The sequence below is a fragment of the Maniola hyperantus genome, chromosome 18 (genome assembly GCF_902806685.2).
Source record: "Maniola hyperantus chromosome 18, iAphHyp1.2, whole genome shotgun sequence".
Classification (NCBI taxonomy): Eukaryota; Metazoa; Arthropoda; class Insecta; order Lepidoptera; family Nymphalidae; genus Maniola; species Maniola hyperantus.
In genome coordinates this window covers 13,757,989-13,783,173 of record NC_048553.1, presented here as the reverse complement: position 1 = coordinate 13,783,173, position 25,185 = coordinate 13,757,989, and the positions used below count along the sequence as shown (strand labels likewise).

The window sequence follows — 25,185 nt, the reverse complement described above, 5'->3', positions numbered from 1 at the left end:
AAAAACAAAGAAAATTGCTAGAAAAATAATTTATACTGATGCTTAGATATACGATATTATTATTTCTTCTTTTATTTCTGGTCGGTGATACGATATGAGCTGCACAATGAATCATTCCAATAAGCGGATGAATAGAATGGACGGTAACAAATAACTATTCTATTTTTTCTATTAAGTTAAACAAACCTTTTCTCCATTTTTCTCAATATTTTCCTTGAAATCAATAGAACTTAGTGCTTATATATTCTTTGGAAATCAATTAAATAGAGTAGTTTTTCTCAAAATCTTCGGAATTGGTTCAACGGTATTCGATGAATACACTTAAAAATACATACAAATTGTAGTATAGGTAAGTACGCGACGGGTCGAGATGGCAATCAAGGTATGAGGCGGGGGGATGCCCCGCACACCCGTCACTATCACCGGGTTAGCGCGGGGGCTGTGCGGGGAATCGACCCGTCGCGTACTACAGTTGACCTGCCCAGTGGTGCCCCGACTTCGCGTCATTGTTTCTGCCTCTAACTGCTAGCTAAGCTGTGCCTACATGATATGTCAGTCAGTCAGTATATCCTTGTGTGCTGCAGGGGAGCAGAGTGCCAAGAGAGTGAAGAAGGAGTGCAGCTACGGCGTCGCGTGCTACCGCATGAACCCTGCGCACTTCCGCGAGTACAGCCACGCACACTGTAAGTACAGCCACGCACACTGCGAGTACAGCCACGCACACTGTAAGTACAGCCACGTGCACTGTCAGTACAGCCACGTGCACTGTCAGTACAGTCACGTGCACTGTCAGTACAGTCACGCGTACTGCGAGTACAGCCACGCACACTGTAAGTACAGCCACGCGCACTGCGAGTACAGCCACGTACACTAAGTACAGCCACGCACACTGCGGAGTACAGCCACGCACACTGTAAGTACAGCCACGCGCACTACGAGTACAGCCACATACACTAAGTACAGCCACGCACACTGCGGAGTACAGCCATGTTCACTGTAAGTACAACCCACCACCATCCATTTCCCCACCAACCTCGCGTTAAAGAGTGTACAATGATACCTGTTATAAATAAACCATACTGGCCGAGTGTGGATGGCTGACTTGTACACTCGGCCGGTGTGTTCAGGACAGAACCCCAAACCTCCGATTAGGAGGATGCGTTCACCTAAAACGTGTGTGTACATGTTAAAATGTGTTAACCTGTAAGCTATCACAGCTTATGCTCGACCAGTGCCTAACCTCGTATTCCAGTGGAATCTATCCTGGAGGCTTGGAGTGGCTCGGGAGGCTTCCAGATCCCCCACGAGCACAGCTTGCAGCGGAGCACCATCACCGAGCAGCTGAACATGCTGCTCGAGAAGGAGCTGTATGAGCCCAGAACCAACACTGGCCAGGGGAGAGGCAGGCGAGTGTCTTATTCAATCTCTATTTTACTGTATTCTATCAAAATGTACCTATTATGTATGTTCACTATATCTATATCCAATTGAGTTGCTTAATGAACATATCATACAAAAAATAATTTAATTTATTACCCAATATATTATGTATACAAGAATTATTGTAGTTCTATAGTAATATTTTTTGGGGCCGTGCCAATTAGCCGCATGAACTCTTCATATTGTTTTGTGACTCCTCATTGGCACCGACTCCAAAAATATTACTATAGAACTACAATAATTCTTGTATACATAATATATTGGGTAATAAATTACATTATTTTTTACTTTTTTGTGTTTGTGGTTATTGAAGTCGGTTTTTATTTTTTTTGAAAATTTTTTCTATCTCCGAAGATATTCATCAGATCTTTATCAAACTAAAATGGGACAACCTCTGAAGTATGTCCTACAAAACAAAAAAGAATCATTAAAATCGGTTCATAATTGACGGAGTAATCGCGTAACAAACATACAAAAAAAAACATTCAGTCGAATTGAGAACCTCCTCCTTTTTTCGAAGTTGGTTAAAAAGATACTGCGATCACAAAACTGTATAATTTACAAATACAAGTGACCTAAGTCTGTGGCCCGCTGTTCACTGACACTGCGTCAAACGCGCAGCTACTCGAGTCATAAATAAGTGTTTTGTCGTTTAGCACTGCCAGCACTGGTGGCGATCAAAGTCGACAGGCGACAAACCAACAGGACAGGCCAGTGAAGCCAACAACAACTGTACAAGGGACATGCACTGATGTAACAACGCCACATAAACATAGCAGTGTTACAAGTGAACTACACAAAAGTGAAACAGCGACACAAATGAAACTAAGTGAAAGAAGTAAACCAGTGAAGGAAAGTGAAAGTAAAGTACCAGTGAAGGAAAGTGAAAGTAAAGTACCAGTGAAAGAAAGTGAAAAATTAAGTGCAGGTAGTTCAGGGAGAGAGAAAGGTGTGTCCCCCGCACCCGGCCTGGGAGCTAGGATTAGAGGTAAAAGATTATATGTAGCTAATGGGGCTAATTCCTTTGTACACAATCTCTAAACTAAACTAAAATGGCACGTCTAAATCTATTGCTATCCCTTTCATAATGTTGCTTGCGGAAAAGGATAGCACTAGATTTAGACCTGTTAATTTAGTTAAGTTTAGAGATTGTGTACAAGAGAATTGGCCCCAATGTAACATATTCTTAACTATATACCCAACCACTATGGAGTGTAACTATACAGGGTGTCCCAAGAAGTAGTGTCAAGCGGTTGTCCAGAGGTAGAACAACACTAGGGCCCTAGTCTAGGGCGGTTGTCCAGAGGTAGAACAACACTAGGGGCCCTAGTCTAGGGCGGTTGTCCAGAGGTAGAACAACACTAGGGCTACCTGAATCACCCCCATGTATGTTCCGCGGTTTTTAGTAGTTTAGGAGATATGAATTTTTTAATGATTTTTTCATAATTTTCATCCATCAGTGGTTTTTATTTTTTTTCTCTTTCTGTAAAACGTTTTTGGACATTTTTTTTATTCATTAGTAACCATAAACTCAACTATTGTTTAAAAAATTACGGTTTACCTAGGCATTATGGAACATGACAAATTTTTTATCGAAAGTTCAAAATTATTTTTTGAGCGCAGTAGTTACAAAACTTCAAGACTTTCATCTAAGTATTTTCAAAAACTTTTATGGACTTCAGAAATAAATAAATAAAACCTAACGTTAATAGGGGTTTATTTGATGTAAATGGTCTCCAAAGTAAATGAGTGTGTAAGAGCAATGTGCAAGTGCACAGCGTAGCTCTCTGCCTCGCAATCGCACCTGCTGTGTGTAAGAGCAATGTGCAAGTGCACAGCGTAGCTCTCTGCCTCGCAATCGCACCTGCTATGTGTAAGAGCAATGTGCAAGTGCACAGCGTAGCTCTCTGCCTCGCAATCGCACCTGCTATGTGTAAGAGCAATGTGCAAGTGCACAGCGTAGCTCTCTGCCTCGCAATCGCACCTGCTATGTGTAAGAGCAATGTGCAAGTGCACAGCGTAGCTCTCTGCCTCGCAATCGCACCTGCTATGTGTAAGAGCAATGTGCAAGTGCACAGCGTAGCTCTCTGCCTCGCACTCGCACCTGCTGTGTGTAAGAGCAATGTGAAACAGATAGATACCTAATTGGCTGGGCAGAAGTAATGGGGCTACAATATTTCTAACCAGATGATACCTGGGACTCTGCGTGGGTTTAGGTTTTTAAATATCCCATGGAACTCTTTGATTTTCCGGGATAAAAGTAGCCTATGTCCTTCTCAGGGATGCGCTGTGCCAAATTTCGTCAAAATCGGTTGAACGGACGGGCCGTGATACACTAGCAGACGGGCAAACGGCCAGACAGACGGACACTATTTCGCCTTTATAATATTAGTAAGCATTAACTAAAAAATAATCAAACACGCGTGCCTCTGTGCTCAGTTGGCACACCTTGAAGCCAATAATTGAGAATTGTGGCACTGGCAGTGTGTCCTTACCTGAGCGAGTGGATGTGTGTGGCAGACTCGTCGTACCGGCCCGTGGTGGCGCCCACGCGGCGCGCCGAGGACTACCTCAAGGTGGTGCTGCCGCGCGGCCTCATGCGCGCCAAGCACGACGCCGCCGCGCCCTACCACGTGTTCTACACCGCCATCACGGCCGCCGAGCAGACCCACCGCCAGCCCTACTCCGTCACGTTCCTGGGTGAGTCATTTGATGTGTGTACCGGCCCGTGGTGCGGAGGACTACCTCGAGGTGGTGCTGCCGCGCGGCCTCATGCGCGCCAAGCACGACGCCGCCGCGCCCTACCACGTGTTCTACACCGCCATCACGGCCGCCGAGCAGACCCACCGCCAGCCCTACTCCGTCACGTTCCTGGGTGAGTCATTTGATGTGTGTACCGGCCCGTGGTGCGGAGGACTACCTCGAGGTGGTGCTGCCGCGCGGCCTCATGCGCGCCAAGCACGACGCCGCCGCGCCCTACCACGTGTTCTACACCGCCATCACGGCCGCCGAGCAGACCCACCGCCAGCCCTACTCCGTCACGTTCCTGGGTGAGTCATTTGATGTGTGTACCGGCCCGTGGTGCGGAGGACTACCTCGAGGTGGTGCTGCCGCGCGGCCTCATGCGCGCCAAGCACGACGCCGCCGCGCCCTACCACGTGTTCTACACCGCCATCACGGCCGCCGAGCAGACCCACCGCCAGCCCTACTCCGTCACGTTCCTGGGTGAGTCATTTGATGTGTGTACCGGCCCGTGGTGCGGAGGACTACCTCGAGGTGGTGCTGCCGCGCGGCCTCATGCGCGCCAAGCACGACGCCGCCGCGCCCTACCACGTGTTCTACACCGCCATCACGGCCGCCGAGCAGACCCACCGCCAGCCCTACTCCGTCACGTTCCTGGGTGAGTCATTTGATGTGTGTACCGGCCCGTGGTGCGGAGGACTACCTCGAGGTGGTGCTGCCGCGCGGCCTCATGCGCGCCAAGCACGACGCCGCCGCGCCCTACCACGTGTTCTACACCGCCATCACGGCCGCCGAGCAGACCCACCGCCAGCCCTACTCCGTCACGTTCCTGGGTGAGTCATTTGATGTGTGTACCGGCCCGTGGTGCGGAGGACTACCTCGAGGTGGTGCTGCCGCGCGGCCTCATGCGCGCCAAGCACGACGCCGCCGCGCCCTACCACGTGTTCTACACCGCCATCACGGCCGCCGAGCAGACCCACCGCCAGCCCTACTCCGTCACGTTCCTGGGTGAGTCATTTGATGTGTGTACCGGCCCGTGGTGCGGAGGACTACCTCGAGGTGGTGCTGCCGCGCGGCCTCATGCGCGCCAAGCACGACGCCGCCGCGCCCTACCACGTGTTCTACACCGCCATCACGGCCGCCGAGCAGACCCACCGCCAGCCCTACTCCGTCACGTTCCTGGGTGAGTCATTTGATGTGTGTACCGGCCCGTGGTGCGGAGGACTACCTCGAGGTGGTGCTGCCGCGCGGCCTCATGCGCGCCAAGCACGACGCCGCCGCGCCCTACCACGTGTTCTACACCGCCATCACGGCCGCCGAGCAGACCCACCGCCAGCCCTACTCCGTCACGTTCCTGGGTGAGTCATTTGATGTGTGTACCGGCCCGTGGTGCGGAGGACTACCTCGAGGTGGTGCTGCCGCGCGGCCTCATGCGCGCCAAGCACGACGCCGCCGCGCCCTACCACGTGTTCTACACCGCCATCACGGCCGCCGAGCAGACCCACCGCCAGCCCTACTCCGTCACGTTCCTGGGTGAGTCATTTGATGTGTGTACCGGCCCGTGGTGCGGAGGACTACCTCGAGGTGGTGCTGCCGCGCGGCCTCATGCGCGCCAAGCACGACGCCGCCGCGCCCTACCACGTGTTCTACACCGCCATCACGGCCGCCGAGCAGACCCACCGCCAGCCCTACTCCGTCACGTTCCTGGGTGAGTCATATCATAATTATTCTTACTTTGTGACTAAGTATTTTCACTCCGCGACTACGTATTTCACCCAGTATCGAAGTGTTTTCACTCTGTAACGAAGTATTTTCACTCTGTAACGAAGTATTTTCACTCTGTGACTAAGTATTTTCATTCCGTAACAATAAGTATTTTCACTGTGTGACTAACATTGTCACCGTGTGACTTCCGACAGAACTGCTGGACGCGAGTCTGGGCGAGCTGCAGAGCTCTCTGCAGATCAACTTCATGGTAGAACCGGCCTGGCTGCTGGCGCAGTACTACTTTGCGGGCTACAGGTAAGACGTGCTACTTTATGTCAATGTACAGGATAACAGATATTTGAATACTCGAAACAGTATCGATACTAGGTCGTCTGATGAAGGAGACAAAAAATAAAGATAATTGGAAGCGAGTGGGGACTGACGATATCTACTAATATTATAAAGAGGTAAAGTTTGTAAGTTTATTTGAAGGGTTTATCTCTAGAACTACTGAACTGATTTTAAAAACTCTTTCACCAGTACATTATTCCTGAGGCTATAATTTGTTTTCAAAAAAATTATAGAGATCCCTACGAAAATTGTAATGGGAGTTAAACCGCGCGAAGCCGGGCCGGGTCGCTTGTATTATTTACTGACGAATGTCGTTTACGTATTATTTACTGACGAATGTCGTTTACGTATTATTTACTGACGAATGTCGTTTACGTATTATTTACTGACGAATGTCGTTTACATATTATTTACTGACGAATGTCGTTTACGTATTATTTACTGACGAATGTCGTTTACGTATTATTTACTGACGAATGTCGTTTACGTATTATTTACTGACGAATGTCGTTTACGTATTATTTACTGACGAATGTTGTTTACGTATTATTTACTGACGAATGTCGTTTACGTATTATTTACTGACGAATGTCGTTTACGTATTATTTACTGACGAATGTCGTTTACGTATTATTTACTGACGAATGTCGTTTACGTATTTCTAATTTTTATTAGAAATGGTCTGTTAAAAAAAATCTGTTGCGTTTTGGAAGGCTCTCTGTTTTGTGCTCGACTCTGTTCTGAAGCTCAGAGTAGGTACGACAGGAAGTGTTCTAGGTCGCGGCCCCTCTAGCGCAGACATTGTTGCAGCGCCAAGAAGCTGACTATCTTGTACGGCGAGGAGTGCGACGACATGAAGCAGCTGGAGCGCAAGCCGCACGTGGACGCGGTGCGCGTGCGCATGGCCACGCCCTTCGGCAAGCACCACACCAAGCTGATGCTGCTGTGCTACGAGGACGGCGCGCTGCGCGTGCTGGTCTCCACCGCCAACCTGTACCAGGACGACTGGGACAACCGCACGCAAGGGTACCACTGCTCCCGTCACTAGCGAGGCTGATAGCTCTGTTGTAGGAACTGCCACGCGCCACGTACGAGGACGGCGTGCTGGTCTCCACCGCCAACCTGTACCAGGACGACTGGGACAACCGCACGCAAGGGTACCACTGCTCCCGTCACTAGCGAGGCTGATAGCTCTGTTGTAGGAACTGCCACGCGCCACGTACGAGGACGGCGTGCTGGTCTCCACCGCCAACCTGTACCAGGACGACTGGGACAACCGCACGCAAGGGTACCACTGCTCCCGTCACTAGCGAGGCTGATAGCTCTGTTGTAGGAACTGCCACGCGCCACGTACGAGGACGGCGTGCTGGTCTCCACCGCCAACCTGTACCAGGACGACTGGGACAACCGCACGCAAGGGTACCACTGCTCCCGTCACTAGCGAGGCTGATAGCTCTGTTGTAGGAACTGCCACGCGCCACGTACGAGGACGGCGTGCTGGTCTCCACCGCCAACCTGTACCAGGACGACTGGGACAACCGCACGCAAGGGTACCACTGCTCCCGTCACTAGCGAGGCTGATAGCTCTGTTGTAGGAACTGCCACGCGCCACGTACGAGGACGGCGTGCTGGTCTCCACCGCCAACCTGTACCAGGACGACTGGGACAACCGCACGCAAGGGTACCACTGCTCCCGTCACTAGCGAGGCTGATAGCTCTGTTGTAGGAACTGCCACGCGCCACGTACGAGGACGGCGTGCTGGTCTCCACCGCCAACCTGTACCAGGACGACTGGGACAACCGCACGCAAGGGTACCACTGCTCCCGTCACTAGCGAGGCTGATAGCTCTGTTGTAGGAACTGCCACGCGCCACGTACGAGGACGGCGTGCTGGTCTCCACCGCCAACCTGTACCAGGACGACTGGGACAACCGCACGCAAGGGTACCACTGCTCCCGTCACTAGCGAGGCTGATAGCTCTGTTGTAGGAACTGCCACGCGCCACGTACGAGGACGGCGTGCTGGTCTCCACCGCCAACCTGTACCAGGACGACTGGGACAACCGCACGCAAGGGTACCACTGCTCCCGTCACTAGCGAGGCTGATAGCTCTGTTGTAGGAACTGCCACGCGCCACGTACGAGGACGGCGTGCTGGTCTCCACCGCCAACCTGTACCAGGACGACTGGGACAACCGCACGCAAGGGTACCACTGCTCCCGTCACTAGCGAGGCTGATAGCTCTGTTGTAGGAACTGCCACGCGCCACGTACGAGGACGGCGTGCTGGTCTCCACCGCCAACCTGTACCAGGACGACTGGGACAACCGCACGCAAGGGTACCACTGCTCCCGTCACTAGCGAGGCTGATAGCTCTGTTGTAGGAACTGCCACGCGCCACGTACGAGGACGGCGTGCTGGTCTCCACCGCCAACCTGTACCAGGACGACTGGGACAACCGCACGCAAGGGTACCACTGCTCCCGTCACTAGCGAGGCTGATAGCTCTGTTGTAGGAACTGCCACGCGCCACGTACGAGGACGGCGTGCTGGTCTCCACCGCCAACCTGTACCAGGACGACTGGGACAACCGCACGCAAGGGTACCACTGCTCCCGTCACTAGCGAGGCTGATAGCTCTGTTGTAGGAACTGCCACGCGCCACGTACGAGGACGGCGTGCTGGTCTCCACCGCCAACCTGTACCAGGACGACTGGGACAACCGCACGCAAGGGTACCACTGCTCCCGTCACTAGCGAGGCTGATAGCTCTGTTGTAGGAACTGCCACGCGCCACGTACGAGGACGGCGTGCTGGTCTCCACCGCCAACCTGTACCAGGACGACTGGGACAACCGCACGCAAGGGTACCACTGCTCCCGTCACTAGCGAGGCTGATAGCTCTGTTGTAGGAACTGCCACGCGCCACGTACGAGGACGGCGTGCTGGTCTCCACCGCCAACCTGTACCAGGACGACTGGGACAACCGCACGCAAGGGTACCACTGCTCCCGTCACTAGCGAGGCTGATAGCTCTGTTGTAGGAACTGCCACGCGCCACGTACGAGGACGGCGTGCTGGTCTCCACCGCCAACCTGTACCAGGACGACTGGGACAACCGCACGCAAGGGTACCACTGCTCCCGTCACTAGCGAGGCTGATAGCTCTGTTGTAGGAACTGCCACGCGCCACGTACGAGGACGGCGTGCTGGTCTCCACCGCCAACCTGTACCAGGACGACTGGGACAACCGCACGCAAGGGTACCACTGCTCCCGTCACTAGCGAGGCTGATAGCTCTGTTGTAGGAACTGCCACGCGCCACGTACGAGGACGGCGTGCTGGTCTCCACCGCCAACCTGTACCAGGACGACTGGGACAACCGCACGCAAGGGTACCACTGCTCCCGTCACTAGCGAGGCTGATAGCTCTGTTGTAGGAACTGCCACGCGCCACGTACGAGGACGGCGTGCTGGTCTCCACCGCCAACCTGTACCAGGACGACTGGGACAACCGCACGCAAGGGTACCACTGCTCCCGTCACTAGCGAGGCTGATAGCTCTGTTGTAGGAACTGCCACGCGCCACGTACGAGGACGGCGTGCTGGTCTCCACCGCCAACCTGTACCAGGACGACTGGGACAACCGCACGCAAGGGTACCACTGCTCCCGTCACTAGCGAGGCTGATAGCTCTGTTGTAGGAACTGCCACGCGCCACGTACGAGGACGGCGTGCTGGTCTCCACCGCCAACCTGTACCAGGACGACTGGGACAACCGCACGCAAGGGTACCACTGCTCCCGTCACTAGCGAGGCTGATAGCTCTGTTGTAGGAACTGCCACGCGCCACGTACGAGGACGGCGTGCTGGTCTCCACCGCCAACCTGTACCAGGACGACTGGGACAACCGCACGCAAGGGTACCACTGCTCCCGTCACTAGCGAGGCTGATAGCTCTGTTGTAGGAACTGCCACGCGCCACGTACGAGGACGGCGTGCTGGTCTCCACCGCCAACCTGTACCAGGACGACTGGGACAACCGCACGCAAGGGTACCACTGCTCCCGTCACTAGCGAGGCTGATAGCTCTGTTGTAGGAACTGCCACGCGCCACGTACGAGGACGGCGTGCTGGTCTCCACCGCCAACCTGTACCAGGACGACTGGGACAACCGCACGCAAGGGTACCACTGCTCCCGTCACTAGCGAGGCTGATAGCTCTGTTGTAGGAACTGCCACGCGCCACGTACGAGGACGGCGTGCTGGTCTCCACCGCCAACCTGTACCAGGACGACTGGGACAACCGCACGCAAGGGTACCACTGCTCCCGTCACTAGCGAGGCTGATAGCTCTGTTGTAGGCTCAGTGTTGGCCAAAATTTAATTGCAATTGACAATTAAAGATTGACAATTGATTAATTGTCAATCATAACTTTACAACTAACAATTAATAAATTGTCAACCATGATTTTTACAATTACCAATTAATTAATTGTTAATTGCGAGCTTCACAATTATCAATTTGTCAATCTTCAATCTTTTTTGTAATTCTGATTGAAAACTTACAATTAAATAGAGTAAATTGACGAATAGACAGTAGTAATAAATTTATGTGATTTTTTTGTATAGCGGTAGTTTATGGGGAGGGGCTAGAATTCATTCTTAAACAAGATATTTTAAAAAAACATGACTTTATTATTATTAATGTCACGCTGCACAGAAAGCGATCAATGACGTCAGAAGAAGTAAACGACAAATGATTTCAATTTTTAGGGTTTCGTACCTCCAAAGTAACCTTAAAGGATCACTTTGTTGTCCGCATGTCTGTCTGTCTCTCTGCCCGTCTTTCTGTTAGTCAATTCATTCGGTCAGTCAGTCAGTCTGGTCAGTCAGTCAGTCAGTCTGGTGAGTCAGTTTGTCAGTCTGGTCAGTCAGTCAGTCAGTTAGTTAGTTGATTGGTCAGTCAGTGAGTGGTACGCTTTTATATAATACTAGCTGCTAGCTGCTGTTAGAGTCCGTTCAGTCAGTCAGCCAGTTTGTCAGTCAGTCAGTCAATCAGTTCGGTCAGTCAGTCAGTCAGTTAGCCTGGTCAGTCAGTCAGTCTGTCTGTTCGCCCAGTCAGTCAGTCTGGTCAGTCAGTCAGTCCGGTCAGTCGGTCAGTCAGCCAGTCGTTCGCCCGGTCAGTCTGGTCAGTCAGTCAGTTAGGTCACACAGTCAGTCCGGTCAGGTAGTCAGTCATTCAGTCAGTCAGTCAGTTAGTCTGGTCGTCTGTCAGTTAGTCCGGTCAGTCAGTCAGTCAGTCGCTCAGTCAGCCCAGTCTGTCATTCAGTCAATTCGGCCAGTCAGTCAGTTAGTCCGGTCCAAGTCTTCAAGCCTTCAATAATTCTTTATGTATTCTTTATGTAATAATGTTTTAATCAATCACAATTAAAAAGTTGATTGAATTTTTAAATGATTGATGTCCAACTCAGCGACACGCCACGAACTGGTGCCGTCCAGCCATCCATGATCCATCCATCCAGCGACTGGTTTTATGTCGTCCGTCCATCTAAGGGTGGGGGGGCTTCGCCTCGGCCTTTCTTTACCTATTATTTGGCCAGTAATTGTTTTATTTCAGGCCTGAACTGTAACGTCCTGTTGCGCAGAAATACACAACCTAACGTCGACTAAAACCGTAAGTAGGTACACCAATAAAATATAGACCTTATATATAGCTTGCCGTTAAGATTGTAAACACAAGAACATGGCGCGAAGGCAACAACCAATTATAGCGAACAGACGCGCGCTATGATTGGCGGAGACATTCTCGCTAACTCGTCAGAGTGGTAGCACTGTGCCATGTTGTGAAACATAATGATTTGGTCCACAGGTTATGGTTCAGTCCGCGTTGCCCCGAGTTGCCGCGCGACGCGCCACCGCATGACGGCGAGTCCCCGACCATGTTCAAGCGGAGCCTGCTCAAGTACCTCTCGCACTACCGCCTGCCCAACCTCGTGTGCTACATAGAGAGGATCAAGCGGTGCGACTTCAGTCACATCAAGTACGTATTACAGCTAGCGCGCACTATTTGTGAACTGTAGACCTGCATGGCAGTGATTGCACTTGGATTGCGTGGAAACAAAACAGTGATACTGCGACCTGTGGGTGAGCTGAGAGCTCACTCTCATACTTCACTTTTTGTGATCATTGCTTATGCTTTAGCCGTACCACGATGAATCACTTACTGCGCAGGTACAACCCTTTTAATGAGACGCCAAATATGTAAATGGATAATGTCACCTACTGTGCAAGTTCAAGATCAGAGACCTTTTGACGTAGCATCAACTGTACCTTCTACCAATAAAGTACCAGGAGAGCATAGCAGTACAGGCTAGGCTCCGGCAACATTCCGCAACATTTCACGCGCCGTGTACGCCGCGATCGACTGGAGTAGATACAGTTTGTTCACTCCGTGTGATCTCAGCTGTTCTTCCATGTTCGTTTGACCGCGAATGCTCGTAGCGTCTCGGAAGCCCGCTGTACCTTTCATGACATTATATTGCAGCAATGTGGATAGTAAATTCTTTCATTGTATGTTAAGGGCTTCCGAGACGATCAAGCGGTTTGATGTCTCGGTATCACTCATGACCCCCCCCCCCCCCCCCTTGCAGCGTGTTCCTGGTGGCGTCGGTGCCGGGCTCGCACTTCGACCTGGAGTGGGGCATGGCCCGCGTGGGCGCCCTGCTCCGGCAGCACTGCGCCGTGCCCGCCGACGAGAGCCGCTCGTGGCCGCTCGTGGCGCAGGCCAGCAGCCTGGGCAGCTACGGCGCCGAGCCGAAGGTACCTACATCTCAATATCGCGGGCACCTGCCGCCAGTTGCGCTAGTGTCTCATATGACGCGGCGACATTAGAGAGGCTATGGCGTTGGCGCATGTAAAGTGTAAGGTTTGTTGGCAGCTGTGGCTGACGGGAGACTTCCTGCAGCACTTCACGAAGGTCAAGAGTCCTCCGCAGACGCTGACGCAGCCGCCGCCGCTGCAGCTCATCTACCCCTCGCTGGGTGAGTGGACGTCACCATCATCATGGCGGCTGTTGCCATTGCGCACTAACACCGACGCGCGACGCACGTGTGTCCGCAGAGAACGTGCAGCGGTCGCACGACGGGCTGCTGGGCGGCGGCTGCCTGCCGTACGCGGCCGACTGCCACGCCAAGCAGCGCTGGCTCAACGACTACCTCTAGTGAGTCTGTTTGTTGTTTATATTATATTATGTAATCAAATGGCATTTCATTGAATTGAATTTGCCTCATATGTGTATCAGGTTGTCTGTGGAACGAGTGACGCAGATCGTAATGGCGGAAATCGTTTAGATAATTTTGTGATTGTAAAACTTGTAGAAAGATAAATCGAAGGATTAAATCGGTTAGTGCGGCTAATTGGCACCAAGAAATATTACGATAGAACTACAATAACTCTTGTATACATAATATATTGGGTAACTAGCTGATGCCCGCGACTTCGTCCGCGTGGGTTTAGGTTTTTAAAAATCCCATGGGAACTTTTGATTTTCCAGGACGAAAAGTAACCTATGCGTAGCCCATCCCCAGGACACAAGGTATCTCTGTACCAAATTTCGTATTATTAATAAAAGTCCCGTGGGATAACCATGATTTAGGATTGCAATTCCTGTAATGCTGTAGCATCAGGGCTGAGGAGTTGGGTCCTCGATTTCAACGATAGTCTTTACTTGATAGCCACCTCCAATATAAATTTATAACCGATATAGTTTCTAAATCCCATCAGTTTAGTTGATCAGGGTCCCCTGCAGCATCAGTTTAGTTGATCAGGGTCCCCTGCAGCATCAGTTTAGTTGATCAGGGTCCCCTGCAGCATCAGGACTGAGGAGTTGTAATTCAATTTTTTTATGGAACAATGTTGTGAAGTTTCTCTATCAATTAAAAAAGAAACTACGCAAATCGGTTCAGTAGTCTCGGAGATTTCAGTGTAAATATGTAGAAAAACACAATTCCTCCTTTTTGAAAGTCGGTTAAAAAAGTAGCCTATGTTACTCCCTGGTTAATCCTCTACTTATCTGTGAAAGTCCCGTCAAAATAGTTTCAGCCGTTCCGAAGATTAGCCCGTTCAAACAGACAGACAGACATACAAAAATTGACTAACTGACTGACTTACCAGACTAACTGACTGACTGACCAGACTAACTGACTGATCAAACTGATTGACGGGCTGACTGACAGACCAGACTCTAAAAATCTATATGTTACTAGTTAACCATAATATTATAAATGCTGAAGTATGTTTGTTGGTTGGTTTATTCGTTTGCCGATTTGTCCCTCAATCATGTCGCAACGGAGCAACTGATCGACGTGCGTTTATGGTTTATGCATTTAGATATCCCGGAGAATCAAAGAGTTCCCACTGGATTTTAAAAACTCTAAATCCACGCTTACGAAATCGCGGGCAGCAGCTAGTATTATATTATAAAATCTGACTGACTAGTCAACTAAATGACTGACTGACTGACCGAATTATTGACTGACTGACTGACTGACCGACCGCCCAGACTGACTGACTGACTGACCCAACTGATTGACTGACCAGACTACCTGACTGACTGACTGACTGACTGACTGGCTGAACTGACTGAACAGACTCTAACAGCAGCTAGCAGCTAATATTATATAAAAGCGTACCACTCACTGACTGACTAATCAACTGACTGACTGACTGACCAGACTGACTAACTGACTGACCTAATTAATTGACTAACAGACAGACGGGCAGACAGACAGGCAGACAACAAAGTTGTACGGGAGCGGTGTGCAGGCTCGACCGTACCAAAGGGGAGATCTCCCACCGAGCGGTTGGTTGTGCTCGGTAGCGCCAGCTGGGCCGACGGTTGTATCTTGAAACTTCTATATATAGTCCAGATTGCAGAACACTCTGTTAGTGCGAGTACTGTCGGCGGTACATTTGTTCGGGACTATGTCATCGATTGAACAGCGCCATCTAGTTTCTATTGTGGCAACCGCCACAAAGTGATCAAAAGTAACCCTTATAGGGTTACCTTTGAGGTACGGAACCCTAAAGATTGAAAATCAAATTTTGTCGTTTACCCCTTCTGACGTCATTAATCGCTTTCTGTACAGCGTGACGTTAATAATAATAAAGTCATGATTTTTTTAAATATCTTGTGTAAGAATGAATTCTAGCCCCACCCCATAAACTACCGCTATACAAAAAAATCACATAATTTTATTACTACTGTCTATTCGTCAATTTTCTCTATTTAATTGTTAGTTTTCAATCAAAATTACAAAAAAGATTGAAGATTGACAAATTGTTAATTGTGAAGCTCGCAATTTACAATTAATTAATTGGTAATTGTAAAAATCATGACTAATAATTAATTAATTGTTAGTTGTAAAAATCATGAGTAACAATTAATTATTTGTTAGTTAAAAAATCGTGATTGACAATTAATCAATTGTCAATCTTTATTGTCAATAGGCTACTTGACAATTTTTTTAAGTTGGTCTTAAATGGTTAATATTTGTCCTATTATATCAAAAAAATTAACACTATATTTTTTTGCGCCCTAAAAACCGTAAAACTTTAATTTAAAAAAATATTTTTCTTAGACAGGTGAAAACACTGTCGGCCATGTTTGGCCGATAGATTATCTGTGCTCTGACGTCATGCATTTGTAAACAACAGTATAACCCTGTGGTTATACTGTTGTTTACAAATGCATGACGTCAGAGCACAGATAATCTATCGGCCAAACATGGCCGACAGTGTTTTCACCTGTCTAAGAAAAATATTTTTTTAAATTAAAGTTTTACGGTTTTTAGGGCGCAAAAAAATATAGTGTTAATTTTTTTGATATAATAGGACAAATATTAACCATTTAAGACCAACTTAAAAAAATTGTCAAGTAGCCTATTGCAATTAAATTTTGCCCAACACTGAAAGGTGCCCATATTAAAAGTGGGGGGGAAACCTGATGTCAGAAGGGCGCGTTCCAAATCCTAGGGGTTCGGATTAGAAACGAGGAAGCAAATCGGTTGGCACGTCAAGTCGTACTGCCGCTGGCGCGACGCGCGCGCGGGTATCGCTCCATATACAAGTAGACCGCACATGGTGCTTCTCTCCCCGGCAGCCAGTGGCGCGCCGAGCACTCGTGCCGCAGCCGCGCCATGCCGCACGTCAAGTCGTACTGCCGCTGGCGCGACGCGCGCGCGGCCTACTTCCTGCTGACGTCGGCCAACGTCAGCAAGGCGGCGTGGGGCAGCGTCAACAAGGGCAACAGGGCGCTGCGCCTCATGAGCTACGAGGCGGGAGTCATGCTGCTGCCCAGGGTCCTCGTGAGTACCCCAGGGTCCTCGTGAGTACCGTCGTCCGAGACCCATCGTCCGGCTCACTAGCTACTGACAACGGATCTGCTCTCAAAATGGGAACACTACCACGCTGGCCGAGTGCGGATAGGCAGACTTCTCAGGCCTTTTTGAACATTATGGAGAACTCTCAGGCATGCCGGTTTCCTCACGATGTTTTCCTTTACCGTTAAAAAACTGAGACCAAATAATATGTTTACCTAGATGTCGCTGTCTGTCACTACCTTGCAGCGTAGTGTTGCGTGTACTGTTGGAGCGAACACACACTTGTGACAGCGCTGTGCTCGCCCTCGGCTCCGACCTGTAGCAGTTCGAGGCCACAGTGGGCTTCACGTAATCCACTCAGAGAAACTGATGTAGAGCTCTCTCAGAGTAGAGTGGGGTATCATAAGAAAGGTCTTCACCTGTGCATTTTAAAACAGGTTTTTATTTATTTTTATGCATCATAGTTTTTGAATTATCGTGCAAAATGTCGAAAAAATACGACTGTAGTACGGAACCCTCGTTGCGCGACCCTGACTCGCACTTGGCCGGTTTTTTTTATGTATGTACCTACATCGATTTTTTTGAGGTTTCTGGACCAATTTGCAAATATCTTTAATCCGTGGTGGTCCCATAGAAAATTCTGAATCCAACTAATAGAATAGAATAGAATGTTTTTTTTATTCATGTAAACTTTTTAAAAGTGCTTATGAATAGTCAGGTAGTTTTAATTTACCACTGGTTTAATCAATCCTGATGCTGCAGGGTTACTGCCCGCCTAAGTTATCAAGATTCAGGAAGTGCTCATAGTGAATTAATGTTGAATTCCAAGTCCTAATTCTTCAATCCCGATGCTGCAAGGTACTGAACTCCTAAGCTGTGGATTTGGAAAGTATTGCTGGTGAATTAATATTTTAGGTACCAAGCAATGTGTACTTACACTAAAAAGCTTAAAAAAAAAAAAAAAAACCGAATTCCAAAACCACTAACTACAAAGTAAAAATAACTTTTGTTTCTGCACGTGTATGTATCTGTATGTATGTATGTATGTATGTATGTATGTATGTATGTATGTATGTATGTATGTATGTATGTATGTATGTATGTATGTATGTATGTATGTATGTATGTATGTATGTATGTATGTATGTATGTATGTATGTATGTATGTATGTATGTATGTATGTATGTATGTATGTATGTATGTATGTATGTATGTATGTATGTATGTATGTATGTATGTATGTATGTATGTATGTATGTATGTATGGGGTCGGGCGCAGAATAACAAAAAACTAGAAATTAAAGCGGCCGACTTTATCATACATACATGTGTAGAAACCTTGGACGATTTAACCTATGGACTTGTAACGCGCCTAATATTACGAATAAAAATTTCTGTCACTTTTGGTGCGGGACGAGGAAACACTACATAGACAACTTGACACACTCACTCAACAAAGTTTTGTGTCATTATTAACACACACATATCTAAATCTTCAACACTACTACATTTTACGCACACTAATAAGTTATATACATCAACATACAAAGACATTACGAGTGTAAGACAGTCAAATTGATTTGCGATGCTACCGTATCGATATTTTAAAATATATCGATAGTTTTTCAGAAACAAAAGTAGAAGTAAGAATTTATTACTCGTATTTAATTACTTAAAACCAGTGTTTGGTCAGCGTAGCGTATTCTTGCATACATTCACCTCACTTAATAGGTAATTATCCCAAAAACTAATAATGCAACGTAAAAATAAGAAAAATATATATTTAAAAAATATGCACATACTTTTTTACTTATTTTATATCATTTTTAATCTTTTGTATTTTTTATAAAATGATGATAGTGAAAATGTGCTTATTAATGACCTTGGACGTTCTAATCTAGGTTAGATCGTCCAAGTTAATGACTTATATTATTATATAATACAAAATAAACCTGACCGCGCAAAAGCCTACCAAACATAATTAGTAGGTATATCAATCAATAAAATGTTTTTTTCTTTCCAATCAATCATTTATTTATTGCGCATTGGGTTTACATGGTAATTCCAATATGGTGTACTCTTTGTCCAAAAAAATTAAATGTAAGTAATTAAATATTACACGTATTGCCCTTACAAATTAGCAATGCAAAAATTTTCTCAATAAGCGGCAGGCGCTTTTACCCCACAGCAAAATTCCATAAGACAGATATGATACTATGAAAATAAATTAGTAAACACACACGGTGGCCTCTTCTATTTTTAACACGTCATTGGCCCCGATTCTCTAGTCTCTGTCTAAACTAAATTTAGAGTATCTGCATCCCTTTCTTTTTACTAATGCTAAAAAAGGAACGGAACATGACTTTCACATTTAAAGACTCTAAATTTTAGTGCACAATACAAATTTAAACAGTAGGTTCGCGAGTGCGTGCTAAAATCACGGGTTTTACCATCTAAAAATTAAATTTAGAAATGTCAAACTGCTTCTGTCCTTTTCATATTACAATAGTAAGAAGAGGGTGCGAATACTCTAAAATTAGGTTGTGCTTAGAATCGGTGCCATTATTTACCATTAGGTTAATGTTATGTATATTCTTGGCGATTCTCTCTGTAAAAATATCGAAATCTGTAAAAATAAAACGATTATGATAAATTATTACCTAATCCTCATCCTTGAGAAAGGTACACCTTTTAGCTACATATTACCCAGTTCAGAGACACCCTACCCCGTTTCGCGCCTATCACTAAAATTGCGTTGCTTTAATATTTTTTTTAATGTATTAAGTACGTGAAATCACAGAAATCGACTAGTTTTATTACAAGTATAGGTAGTGAAAAAATTATGGTAATTAATAATAACTATTCTTTACTTGACTTGAAGACGGTAATTTAGTCGTTAATAATAAAGAAAATGTTTTCATCGATATCGATAATCGAACCGCAATCACTATCACATGATTCTTAAAAATCGAACCTTATGTCCTATGCAATTAAATCTAATACTGAAAAATTTTGTAAAAATAACACTATAGTCTCGTGGGGAGTGCGGTATACTATAGACGGAGAGCCAGGACCCAAAATACTGTTTGAATTTACTAAGGCTAATTTTTATATAGTTCATTAGAATGGTTGCGTACACAAACATACTGCGGTCAGTCAAGTGAACCTGAGAACAGTGACTCAGGTGCGCTATCAAAGGTGTCGTACCTGCGAGGTAATAAAATTAATTTACTAAGGCTGAAAATTGTTATATAACTTGTATATTGCATATAAATAAAAGTTGTAATGGTTAGTCAGCAGAATATGGGGACAGAGCTGGTCAGTATGCGCAAAAAATTAGCCTTAGTAAATTCAAACAGTTTTTTGAGCGCTGGCTCTCCGTCTATAGTATACCGCACTTCCCACGAGACTAGTGTTATTTTTACTACTACGTAATTTCATGCTGTTCACGCGTATTCAAATTTTAACCTAATTTGTATATATCGAGGGTTGCAATTGTTTAGAAAAAACAAAATATAGTCTCGTGAGAAGTGTGACTCGTTTCTACCGAATTATTACGTACTCAATTACTGAATCGGTAAAGTTCTCGATTGTTATTTTATTATAATAATTTATGTAATTTAATTTATAGAAAGCGTTTATTACACCAAAAATACTTACTTATGAAATGAAATTCCATCTTTTTGTAAATTTGATGTGTTTGATTTGTTCTTGCACTCACTAACGGCACAAACAGGCATTTTTCACCCAGCGTGTAAGACGTCGTCACACATCGAAAACGATTCTGACAATGACAAAATCGATTCCGCAAACAGTGTTTATAAACGCAGTGGATTAAAAATCCATTACTATTGACAGAGGGGAATAATCATGCGAGGCGCGTCCTTAGGTTAGATCGTCCAAGGTAGAAACAAAAGTTATTTTTTACTTTGCAGTGGTTTTGGAAGTCGGTTTTTTTTAAAACATAGTTTCTTCTATTAGAGTAGTACAGAAAACATATGTAGGTTCGTTTGTTTTTTGTTGGTGACTCAAAACGGTTAACGCCCACTGAGTTTTTTGTGGTTGTCATTTGTATGGGATAACGTAACAGAGCGAGCGCTGTATGGGATAACGTAACAGAGCGAGCGCTGTATGGGATAACGTAACAGAGCGAGCGCTGTATGGGATAACGTAACAGAGCGAGCGCTGTATGGGATAACGTAACAGAGCGAGCGCTGTATGGGATAACGTAACAGAGCGAGCGCTGTATGGGATAACGTAACAGAGCGAGCGCTGTATGGGATAACGTAACAGAGCGAGCGCTGTATGGGATAACGTAACAGAGCGAGCGCTGTATGGGATAACGTAACAGAGCGAGCGCTGTATGGGATAACGTAACAGAGCGAGCGCTGTATGGGATAACGTAACAGAGCGAGCGCTGTATGGGATAACGTAACAGAGCGAGCGCTGTATGGGATAACGTAACAGAGCGAGCGCTGTATGGGATAACGTAACAGAGCGAGCGCTGTATGGGATAACGTAACAGAGCGAGCGCTGTATGGGATAACGTAACAGAGCGAGCGCTGTATGGGATAACGTAACAGAGCGAGCGCTGTATGGGATAACGTAACAGAGCGAGCGCTGTATGGGATAACGTAACAGAGCGAGCGCTGTATGGGATAACGTAACAGAGCGAGCGCTGTATGGGATAACGTAACAGAGCGAGCGCTGTATGGGATAACGTAACAGAGCGAGCGCTGTATGGGATAACGTAACAGAGCGAGCGCTGTATGGGATAACGTAACAGAGCGAGCGCTGTATGGGATAACGTAACAGAGCGAGCGCTGTATGGGATAACGTAACAGAGCGAGCGCTGTATGGGATAACGTAACAGAGCGAGCGCTGTATGGGATAACGTAACAGAGCGAGCGCTGTATGAACCCTCCACCGGTCTGTTTGCTTGTGCAGATCAACGACGACTTCTTCCCGCTCGCTGAAGGCGCCGCCAACCGGCTGGTCATCCCCTACGACCTGCCCCCCACCGGCTACACCCCCGCCATGGCGCCCTGGGTGCAGGACCATCTCTACTCAAACTGTACCATGTGATCATTGAACTTGTTCCCGCTGGGCGAGGGCGCCGCCAACCGGCTGGTCATCCCCTACGACCTGCCCCCCACCGGCTACACCCCCGACATGGCGCCCTGGGTGCAGGACCATCTCTACTCAAACTGTACCATGTGATCATTGAACTTAATCTTACCTAAATCAAGTAAATATATATTTTATTATTTATGATGTACTGTTTTATTTGTCACGAATTGTTCTCGCCCTGCCCTCCGCCCTCCGCCCTCCGACAGACGCGAGGCGCCCCGCCCTCCGACAGACGCGAGGCGCCGCTGGCCCTCCGCCCTCCGACAGACGCGAGGCGCCGCTGGCCCTCCGCCCTCCGACAGACGCGAGGCGCCGCTGGCCCTCCGCCCTCCGACAGACGCGAGGCGCCGCTGGCCCTCCGCCCTCCGACAGACGCGAGGCGCCGCTGGCCCTCCGCCCTCCGACAGACGCGAGGCGCCGCTGGCCCTCCGACCTGGGCGTGTGGCACGCGCACCCCGACCTCAGACCCCGCGCCGCTCCAGTACGCGACAGGTCGACATGGCAATCGGCGCGCGGCGCCCCGCACGCCGAGTGCGCGGCGCCCCGCACGCCGAGTGCGGGAAGCAGGCGGTGTTTACAATTCTGTATATGAAATCTCATGAAATTATCTCTCATTAAAGGATTTGTTGTTTGTTTAAAATCGTTAACTTGTTCTATAGCGTCGTATCGTCGTCGTTGCAGAATGCAACTGTTCAGTGTTTGTATGTTTGTATGTTTGTATGTTGTGTTTCATCACAATCGGAAGTGAGTGGGAATAACAAGGGAGTAGGTAGAGCAATACAAACGACTCGTCAATTTCCCTCATATATATTTTATTTCACTTTGCAGTCTAAGTAGTCCAGTCATAGCATTACACATTCTGACACTGAGCCTACTGCTGCAAACTCACTCAAATACTCGTTTGATATTTACAATACAGTAGCTACTTGTACTAGCTAGTAGCTAGTAGCTGGTCGCTAGGAGCTGGTAGCTAGTAGCTAGTAGCTAGTAGCTAGTAGCTGGTAGCTGGGCAGCTTGTTGGCTAACTAAAACTAATTGTTGGTCGGCTGCTCCGTACCAATACCAACGTATCACAATGGATAGTGGACGCGAGTCAAATGTCCATTTAGTGAAAACAGTCATCTGACGTAGGACACATCCCAAACTAGTTTACGACCAGGTTTTGTCTGCAGAGCCAGCAGGTGCACGTTTCCTGTCAAAGCCTGAACTAGTGGTAAATGTCAGGATTTTTTAGTAACGCTAATTTAACAAGTGTTAACTTTCTGTGATTGTTAAATTAGGATTCTTCCCGTAATGGCTCGATAATTCCTAGTCCACGAATACACGTGGTGAGGTCGCACCTCGGAACTAATCGTATGTGACACGCCCCCTCGTACTGCCCCGTCCCTGACGGTCCGACGCCGACCCGTACAGCACGTTGTACCCCAACTTATATTTTGTGTGTCTAAAATGGTCTAAAAACTTAACACAATATGCTCGTGCGAGCCTAGCGCTCCGCGCTGGCGGCGGCGGCGGGGTCGGCTGCGGGCTCGGCTGCGGGCTCGGCGGCGGGCGCGGCGTCGAGCGCGGCGGCGAGCTCGTCGTCGTCGTCGTCCTTGGCGTAGAGCGAGGGGTACTGCGCCATGCAGTCCTGCATCACGCTGAACTTCTCGTAGCAGTCGCTGCCCTTCGGCTCCGCCTCGCTGCAGACACACGGACATGTGGATTACAGGATCTACATATGTAGTTGAACACACTGGTTAAGGCAGGATGAGGCCGGGCGGCGGCAGGCTCACCGTGAATGTCAGTACCTGTAGTGGAAGCAGGAGAAGGCGTCGCGGAACTGCGTGCCGCACGGGCCGGTGGCCATGCCGCCCAGGCACGGGCAGCCCCAGTTGATGGAGCCGTCGGGCAGGATGAGGCCGGGCGCCGGCTCGGGCGGCGGCAGCGCCTCCGTGCTGGGCGTCGCCAGCTCCTCGCGCGACGCCACCAGCAGCACGTGCTGCCCCTCGGCGCCCAGCCGCCACTCCGCCGCGCTCATGCCGCTGCAACTGACCTCCGCCGCGTTACCGGTGCTTCACCAGCACTCGCTCACGTCACACGAGACATGCCATCTTTTGACATGTTCTTGAGCAACTCTACCTCTACATATAAGAGAGAGAGATCTATACATAGTGCAAAGATTTGTCTCGACTTACTGACTGACCTATCAACACACAACCTGAATGCATCAGAAATTCAGTAGATGTGTTGTAGGTAACTTAGTAAACATTGCGAGTGTATTGAACCACACTTTAGCCAAGTGAGTCGCTACCACAGAGCAGAAACAAAGAGGAGTTGGCCTAAGCAACTGTGCACTGTGATTTTCAACTAGGTCCTGATGTCATCACTGTGGGCGGGGCCTTAGTTAGTATGCTGTCTGCGTTCGTCAGGTTCACATATATTGAGACTCGTATTATCGGTGTGTTTTCGCGTTTTTAAGAACAAAAGGATGAAGTGTTGTGTTTTATCGTGTCAAAGTTATTCAGACAGACGTTCTGATGCTATGAATGGTATCACATTTCATTTGTAAGTAATTTTATACGTAATTTCTACACTTATTGACATCTAGTGTGAGATAGCTGAACTATGTAGTGACATCAATATATCGATGTTAGGTCGCTAAGCGAGTAGTTTTGCTACTAACCCGCAGATGGAAAATTGAGAAGTGGGCGGCGTTCCACAACCCCTCACCCCGCAAAATGTCACTCGATATTTCATAGGGAAATCTTAATACAACATCTCCTCTTTGTTTCTGCTCTATGGTCGCTACACTGGAATACAATGCAGAGATAGAGAAGCGTAACTAGGTCACAGTCACTTACGGGTCACAGTCCTATAGGAGTGCTTGCAGAGTGGGCGCCTCGCCGCGCACGCGCACGCCGCGCGAGCTCAGCGCCAGCGCCGCGCGCAGCCGCCTCAGCTGCGCGTCCCGCACGCGCACCAGCACGCGCCCGCCGTCCGCGCTCAGCACGTCCGCGCGCACCGCGCCGCACTCGCCGAACAGCTCCTGCGTGGCCTGCTGCAGCACCTGCTGCACCCGCACGCCCGGCCTGCCCGCTGAGCTCCTGCACACACACACACACAATACAATATCTGATCTGCCAGCTGAGCCTTGGCAGCTGGTACAAAGTTCTCAAATGGACATCGCATATTTCAACAAGCACGGTGTGAATCAAATAACCTAATCTAAACTTAAATTATTTATGTCACATTATAAATGTGAGTTTGTCTTTCTCTGATTCATTTTGCCACTATGTAGTGTGTAGTGTATACTGTGTGCACCTAAACCGTTGAACCAATGTTAATGAAAATATGTAAGGCAGCTTACATTCTAAAGAAAAACAGGTTAAATATTATCTGTGGGAAAATCAGACCACTGTATGGTAAATTAAAACACCTTGCAGCATTATATTTTCATTGAAAAATATT

The 25,185-nt window shown here is 48.2% G+C and overlaps 2 protein-coding genes across 3 annotated transcripts; one reads left to right on the top strand and one right to left on the bottom strand.

The window, feature by feature from the left end:
* gkt (tyrosyl-DNA phosphodiesterase glaikit) lies at window positions 1-21,734 on the top strand. Its single transcript, XM_034978383.2, has 13 exons — window positions 1-143; window positions 585-683; window positions 1,253-1,406; window positions 2,097-2,428; window positions 3,961-4,140; window positions 6,102-6,204; window positions 7,051-7,266; window positions 12,095-12,265; window positions 12,876-13,044; window positions 13,163-13,265; window positions 13,345-13,444; window positions 16,385-16,589; window positions 21,553-21,734. Exons 1-13 carry the CDS (start codon window positions 95-97, stop codon window positions 21,688-21,690), a joined length of 2,019 nt encoding a protein of 672 aa, XP_034834274.2. The 5' UTR covers window positions 1-94; the 3' UTR covers window positions 21,691-21,734.
* An 803-nt stretch (window positions 21,735-22,537) lies between these two features.
* On the bottom strand, window positions 22,538-24,720 carry LOC117990886 (mitochondrial intermembrane space import and assembly protein 40). 2 transcript variants are annotated; one of them, XM_034978382.2, is made up of 3 exons: window positions 24,579-24,720; window positions 23,526-23,765; window positions 22,538-23,417 (listed from the first exon to the last, which is right to left on the bottom strand). In XM_034978382.2, the coding sequence occupies exons 2-3, from the start codon at window positions 23,753-23,755 to the stop codon at window positions 23,222-23,224; spliced, it is 426 nt and encodes a 141-aa protein (XP_034834273.1). In that variant the 5' UTR covers window positions 23,756-23,765; window positions 24,579-24,720; the 3' UTR covers window positions 22,538-23,221. The 2 variants fall into 2 exon arrangements, with proteins under 2 accessions (XP_034834273.1, XP_069360805.1); XM_069504704.1 differs by having other exon boundaries at window positions 23,526-23,858; window positions 24,579-24,716.
* Window positions 24,721-25,185: the final 465 nt, after the last annotated feature.

Coding starts and splice junctions, on each gene's coding strand:
- gkt (XM_034978383.2), top strand. CDS start 95: ATGAGCTGCACAATGAATCATTCCAATAAGCGGATGAATAGAATGGAC. Junction 7,267..12,094: donor TGGGACAACCGCACGCAAGG/GTACCACTGCTC, acceptor TTTGGTCCACAG/GTTATGGTTCAGTCCGCGTT. Junction 16,590..21,552: donor TGCTGCTGCCCAGGGTCCTC/GTGAGTACCCCA, acceptor TTGCTTGTGCAG/ATCAACGACGACTTCTTCCC.
- LOC117990886 (XM_034978382.2), bottom strand. CDS start 23,755: ATGAGCGCGGCGGAGTGGCGGCTGGGCGCCGAGGGGCAGCACGTGCTG. Junction 23,418..23,525: donor TTCTCCTGCTTCCACTACAG/GTACTGACATTC, acceptor GTGTGTCTGCAG/CGAGGCGGAGCCGAAGGGCA.